This window comes from Asparagus officinalis, chromosome 8 (assembly GCF_001876935.1).
Source record: "Asparagus officinalis chromosome 8, Aspof.V1, whole genome shotgun sequence".
In the NCBI taxonomy this organism is placed as follows: Eukaryota; Viridiplantae; Streptophyta; class Magnoliopsida; order Asparagales; family Asparagaceae; genus Asparagus; species Asparagus officinalis.
In genome coordinates this window covers 109571890-109579404 of record NC_033801.1, presented here as the reverse complement: position 1 = coordinate 109579404, position 7515 = coordinate 109571890, and the positions used below count along the sequence as shown (strand labels likewise).

General features: G+C 42.1%; 1 protein-coding gene across 1 annotated transcript; it reads right to left on the bottom strand.

Annotated features, from left to right (window-relative positions):
• Positions 4763-6379, bottom strand: LOC109821699. Its single transcript, XM_020387864.1, has 5 exons — positions 6252-6379; positions 6096-6173; positions 5914-6016; positions 4904-4982; positions 4763-4814 (listed from the first exon to the last, which is right to left on the bottom strand). Exons 1-5 carry the CDS (start codon positions 6273-6275, stop codon positions 4763-4765), a joined length of 336 nt encoding a protein of 111 aa, XP_020243453.1. The 5' UTR covers positions 6276-6379.

The window sequence follows — 7515 nt, the reverse complement described above, 5'->3', positions numbered from 1 at the left end:
GCGGGTGCATTGGTCAACCCAAATGGCATGACCAAGAACTCGAAAGAACCATATCGAGTAAGAAAAGCGATCTTGGGAATATCCATATCCCGAACCCGCATCTGATGATAGCCAGAACGAAGATCAATCTTTGAGAAATACTGCGCACCCTGCAACTGGTCAAACAAGTCATCAATCCTAGGTAATGGGTACCTATTCCGGATAGTGACCTTGTTCAACTCTCTATAATCTATGCATAATCTCATACTACCGTCCTTCTTCTTCACGAAGAGGACCGGCGCGCCCCACGGAGAATGACTCCGGCGAATAAAGCCCTGAGCTAACAACTCGTCCAACTGGGTCTGAAGTTCCCTCATCTCAGCTGGTGCCATACGATAGGGTGCGCGGGATATCGGGGCTGTGCCAGGCTGCAACTCAATACAAAACTCCACCTCTCTCACCGGAGGTAGTCCAGGTATGTCCTGAAAGACATCCTGATACTCTGAGACCACTCTAGTCTCCAATAACTCAGCACCCTGATCCCGTCGCATCACCTCCTCGATGTACGCCAGAAATGACTCCGCAAGTCGATTGCCCTGAGAGCCGGCTATAATCATCTCGGACCCATCGGACGCTCGCAACTTGACAGTCTTCGCAAAGCAGTCAATACTAATATGGTAGGAAGACAACCAATCCATACTAAGAATGACATCGAACTCGGACATATGCAACACTATCAAATCCACTATGAACTCCGACTCATCTAGACTGATGATACACCTCCTACAAACGCTCTCCAGAAGTGATACCTCACCTAAAGGGGTGGAAACAGATAGAGGGGTGTCTAGGGGCTGAGCTACGAGCTGGAGTCTAGCCATAAATGCATGCGAGATGAATGAATGCGAAGCTCCCGAATCGAAAAGAATACGGGCGGGAAGAGAGTTCACAAAGAACGTACCCTCCACTACAGCTCCACTAGCTCCATGATCACGAGGAACTACCGCATAAACCCTGCCTGTGGCTCTGGAGAATATGGGATAATCTGTCCCTGGGAAACATCCTGAACTGCCCGAATCTGTCCCTCAGTCCTCTGAGCTGCTGGCGGTGCCTCAAGTCTGTTCTGCTGGCCCTGACCTCTGCCCTGCTGGCGCTGCTGGCGCTACTGGTTCGGACCTTTGCCCTGCTGGGCACCTGCTGGTGCACTGCGGCACTCTGATGCCTTATGTCCGACCTTGTGACAGTTAAAACAGGATCCCTGGAACCTGCGCTGCTGATGTGCTCTCTGCTCCTGCTGGGGTCCCCTTTTATAAGGGCCCTGATACTGCTGCTGTTGCTGTCCAGAAAAAGGTCTCTTGTTCTTGCTCTTATCCCCACTCTGTCCTGTCTTGGCCTCCCTTCCTTGTCTTTCCTGGAACATAGAGGTCTCAATCTCCTGAGAAGTGGCAGCCTCAGCTACCTCCCTGATGAATAAAATCTCCTCGACAACGATATGTCGTCGAGATTAGGGCGAAGCCCAGCAAGAACATCTGAGCCTGACGTTCTCCTGTCTGCCACATGCCTGTGAAATGTAACAGCTCCATGAACCGGCTCTCAAAATCAGCCACTTGACATATCCCCCTGAGTCAATCGGGACAACTCAAGCTCCTTCCCAGCTCCGTGCTGCGGAAGAATGTAATGTCCATCGAAGCAAATATATAAAGTCCTCCCACGTGAGGGTTCAGCCTCTGCTCTGGAGTGAACTGGAGTCGGTACCACCTCCGGCATCTCCTTTAGACTGTAGGATGCCAGCTCTCTGCTTTTGGACTGAATCTACACCGAGTATATCGAGAATGTTGCCCACATCCTCCTTCCACTTATGGGCTGCAGAGGGTCTGGTGACCCCTGGAACTCTGGTGCCCTCATCTTCTGATACCTCTCCACTATACGAGCCAAGCCTCCTGCTCTGTGGTCCTATCTGGGACTGCTAGAGGAATGGCCTGCAGGCGCGACCTCGGAGGTCTCTCTCTGACAGGGACGGCAGGTATCCCGGCCTGCTCTGAGGTACCCGCGGTGGAGATGGCCCCGGGTGTCAGCTGGCTGCTATATGAGTCGTCACCAACTCCTCAATAGCTGTCATCCGAGCGATAAGAGGAGCCATAAGGTCCACCAGATACTGAGGAGCCTGCTGCGGCTCGGGTGGAGTCTGCTGGGGCTCGGACTGAGCTGGCTGATGAGACTCTGCCTGGCTAGCCCTCCTGGTACGGGGTCTACCTCGTCCTGCCATCTCTCTGATCAAAAGAAAATAAGAGTTTATGAGTCAAAATAGACTTCTATAAATAGCGTATCACAATACAATTTTCACAACATATAGTATTTGCACAAATACTTTAAACTTATACAAAAATAGTTGTCATAAAAAAAATTCTCAAATTTTTTGAGATATACGCATATATCGTCCTCACTCATACTAGGAAATCCTTACGGACTCTATACATGAATCCTAGGAAACTCTATCCTAGCTCCACGACTCGACACAGGATGATCCTAAGGATACTGGAACTAGAGCTCTGATACCAACTGTGACGCCCCTGGGTTCACACAAGGCTGCAGTCCAAGGTGAAACCAAGAATGTCAAACCTGCTATGCACCACACCGTGCAATAACATGTTTCACCATCACAATTAACATCTATCTAGTAGAATCAACAACTGGTGTAGGTACAAAACAGGTGAGAGGTAATGCAAGGAATACTGATGAAATAATAATAGTCACTTAAATATCTCATCATCCAACCATACAGAAATACATAGTCAAGATCTGAGTAGATAAACTGAAATACTCAACAAAGTCTCAAATACAAATGTCTGACAAAAGGAAATAAGGCACACAGCCTTTACAACTTCTAGAATAATACCCTCAAATGTTTAACCTCACTACAGTGGAGCCCAAAGAAAAATAATACATAACTAGAAAGCAAAGCTGGACACTAATGTGGTCCGCTATCAACCTGCGGCTCTCCGTGCTCCTGGCTCGTGACCTGAAAGGGGGAGGGACAACGAGCGTCAAAGCGCTAGCGAGTAACATCACAACCAACCCCAAGGGAACAGGGCTCGTTGTATAAGAAAATACAGATAATATATATTAGATCTAGAATCATTAATCCTACTAAAGAGGGTTTTAGTATTTAGAAATTTACAACACGAGCATAGGTACGTCGAGCGAAATAATCCAAACAAGGAAACCCTCATGTATATACCTGGTATCTCAAATTGTAAATCTCTAAACACCAAACCCGAGGTTCTAGTACAGAAACAATAATAAAAGAAATACAGCAAATCTCAGAACAGTATACAGTGCCATACCATAGCTAACATGAATACCATGTTATTACTTACATAAGTGTCATGTCAACATCATGTCGTGAACTTCTGTGAAGAGGTCATGTGCAGGGTTAAGGACCTTGTCCAAATCAGGAAAACTATCTACATCGTAGTTTCCAACTCATAGAATAAGTGTCAAATGTCCAACACGAGGACTGGAATGAAATTATAGTCCATCACGAGGACTTCCATGGATTATAGTCCAACACGAGGACTGTGAAACTGTGAAACATGTCGCGGTGATATATAGTGAAATCTAAATTTACATCACTTCATAATCATATCAGTGTATATATTCACAATTTGTACCCTCAGGTTATCCATCATGCCTGGGTACATAGTAGGACTAAATACCAATGTCAGATAGTCCAGACAGACTCCCAAACATGAATGGAATGTACAAAAATACCCAAAACCAGGAAAATACCACAGACAGAGCGTCGGTCGACCGAGTCGGTCGACCGATCTCTGATACGAGCCTGGCGGTCGGCCGAAATAATGTCACGGTCGACCGAAATAATCGGCGGTCGACCGAAATGACGACGCGGTCGACCGAAATAACGGGCGGTCGACCGAAAACTCAAAACGAGCTCAGCGGTCGACTGCCGAGCGGACAGAAACCCAAATCTGGGTTTCTGTCAGCTCGAAACCTGAAACGAAAATTTGCAAATCTCTACGATAACAAGAGTTCTAAGGTTAAAAATCATACTGAACATAAACAACAACTCTCAGGCTTGAAATCTATCCTTCCAATATTATAAAAACATGAGAAACAATTTCCAAATCGTTTAAATGACAGTAAAAATGATTTAGTTCTTGTTTAGGCAAAATTTCAGATCTAGATCATCATCAAACAGGTATTGGGTGAGTTTTTATAAACAAAAACCTCTGATTCATACTATTATACCATAGCTAATTCGTTTCTTAACAAAAATACTATTTTGGCTCATCCAAAACTCAAAAATCCAAAATAAAGATCATGGAAAACAGGGGTGAGGGATTTGGCGAGATGATACTCGCCTTGGGTGATGACGAACGTTCTGGAGATGATTCTCTTGAGATCCAATCTGCTGAAATCCCCTGGAACTCCTCCAAACTCCTCAAAGATCACCAGTGACGGCTAGGGTTTTGAGAGGGGAGAGAAAAAGGGGCTAGGGTTTTACGTTTGAGGAGAGGAGAAACTCTCCTGGGTTGAGTTGGTATAAATACCAATTCCCCAACCCGACCCGAAACCCAATAGCCCAAAACTAAAACCCGAACCTGAAAAACAAGCTGCCTTCTGTAGGCATTTCACCTGCTGGACACATATCACTCAAAGTCTCTCATATATAAACACCTGTTGGGTTCCCAAACACTGATAAATATATATATATCTCATATATATATAGTTATCCATCACAACAGATAGGTTTATTATTATTTATTCACACAAAACTCGTTATGAAATTTCGGGGTTTTACACTACGGGCGAAGCACCTTCAAGATAAGCAAAAGCACATGAGTACTTTGTAGCTGACTTCTTAACACAAAAAACTCGGAATGCATAAAAGGTCTGTGAAGTTCACCTTATGAAGCTGTTGAACAACCTCCTGCTGATCATTCTCTCCAGAAATTTGAAACCATTCATCAAATTTTTTAGCAGAACTGAATATCTAGGTAGTAAGAAATTGAGAAGAGACCACAATTCAAAGACTATTCTGTAAAATACTAGGATTGTCAATTAATGTTTTATTTGCAGTGGAGATGGTTAGCGCTTCTACACTGCTTGCCTACTGGGGTAAACTCAGTTGCTGCTTGAGTGAAAAGTTTGTGGAAAGGAATGGTATTATTCAATTATTATAATACAGACTATGCAGGTACAAGATGATGTTATTTTCATTTTTTTTGTATGCATTGTATATCAAGATCCATTATTTTACACCAAATAGAATATCACATGCAAAACTACTAATGATTCTTGAAGTAAAATAATACACCAGCAAAAACATGTTTGCTGAATCTTAACTTCTCACATAAACCAACGCTTGACTCTACCAGACCATGAAACAGATTTGCTTTAACTATAGACTATTTACGTTAAAAGATATCATAAAATAGCAAACCTGAATACCATCCAAATAATCAAACAATAAACAGAGTAAACTGTCAAAGGGATATCAGGTAACCATCTTAGCAGAAGATCAATTATTTTGCCAATTTGCCACTGCATAATGAAAATTCAATCATGACTAACAATACAAATTTGACAAACTTAAACTAACATATACCTACATTATGCATCTTACTAGATTCCACAAATCCAACAACTCAAAAAGAACCTAATCATACAAAATTAAAAGGGTTGCAACCCTCACTCGACATCTATCTAAAATCAAATACAAATAAAAGAATAACCCTAAAAGCTGGACCAGTTCAAATCACAATATACTGGACCAGTTCAAATAACAAGAGAGCGTAATTGCACAGAATAAAACCTCAAATGAAAAAGGGAGGATCTAATTTTACCCTAGTCGGCATTAAGATAAAGAAACCGAAACCATAGAAGAAGAAGAAGAAGGAAAGTAGGGGGATCGACCTGCAATGCCTCCCATCTCCTTCTCGATCTTGGCCTGCATCTCGCGGAGCGCTGCCGCCTCATCCTCCATCTCCTTCAGACGCTTCTTCATCTCATCCAGCTCCTGCAACTTGATCCAACACAACTAAGGTTAGGGTTTCAGAAATTGAGGAAATGGGGTAGATCAAAGTTTAGAGAGAGACCTTGACGGCGTCTCCGTCGGTGCGGGTGGCCACCACCCTCTTCTCTAGCAAGCTCCTAATTGGCCTTGCACCATAAACCTACAACACAAAGCAGCAGGTAAGCAATCTCTTTCGTAGAGAGTATGTACTTACTGGATCATAAGATTCGGTTAGTACAACATCCAAAGTAGCATCTGACATAGCCAAAGCGACTCCCCTTTCTGCAAGGCGAATGGCCAGCGGCAGCAGTCGAACTTCGACGGGGTCGGATGAAGCGAAGACGAGGGGGTTAGGGATTTGAGAGTGCGGTGATGAAAATTTTGGGGATTAAGAGTTCACCCTTCTAATTATAAAAGAAAATAGTCAAAATCATTGTTATTCCCAAACACTAAAACTGATCACAAGGACTAAAATAAAACTTATTTAACGGGTTACTAATTTAGTCCTTTAGATTATCGAATGGGCTAAGTACATTAATCCTTATTTTTAACCCCTCTTTCTTAATCGTTTGCCAAACGGGGCCTTAGGATATTAATATTAAAGTTAGCATTATTAGCGCACTACTTCCAGGTACGAAGAGTATTGATTATTTTTAGATTATTACAATATTGGGTTTAGGGTTAGTGTTGTATTAGGGTTTTTAAGAAATTAGGCTTAAAATTAGGACGTTTATGCTTAGGGTAACTATATTTGCATGATTATAAAAAAACATCATTAATTGCATATAATTTTGTGATAATAAAAAATTAAAAAAAATCATTGTTATTCCCAAACACTAAAACTGATCACAAGGACTAAAATAAAACTTATTTAACGGGTTACTAATTTAGTCCTTTAGATTATCGAATGGGCTAAGTACATTAATCCTTATTTTTAACCCCTCTTTCTTAATCGTTTGCCAAACGGGGCCTTAGGATATTAATATTAAAGTTAGCATTATTAGCGCACTACTTCCAGGTACGAAGAGTATTGATTATTTTTAGATTATTACAATATTGGGTTTAGGGTTAGTGTTGTATTAGGGTTTTTAAGAAATTAGGCTTAAAATTAGGACGTTTATGCTTAGGGTAACTATATTTGCATGATTATAAAAAAACATCATTAATTGCATATAATTTTGTGATAATAAAAAATTAAAAATAAGAGAAAAGTAGAAATATTACCTTCTTTCAAGGAGGTGGAGGCTGTTGATAGTGGTCGGTGTTGAGGGTGGTGGGATCTAGAGCCCAAAAAAGAAAACAATTAGTGAACTAATCAAGGAGAAGAGTTACAAAATGGTAAATTTACAAAATATTAAAAACTTAGAGCAGATGATGAAAGAGGAGGTTGACCTGAGGAGGAGGAGGTAGCTAAAGGTTAGAGGTAAGCAGTGCGTGGTAATTTTGGGTAATCTTAGTTAGGCTTTGAGGCAAAATCCTAGATCTCACCGAGGTGGTGAGAT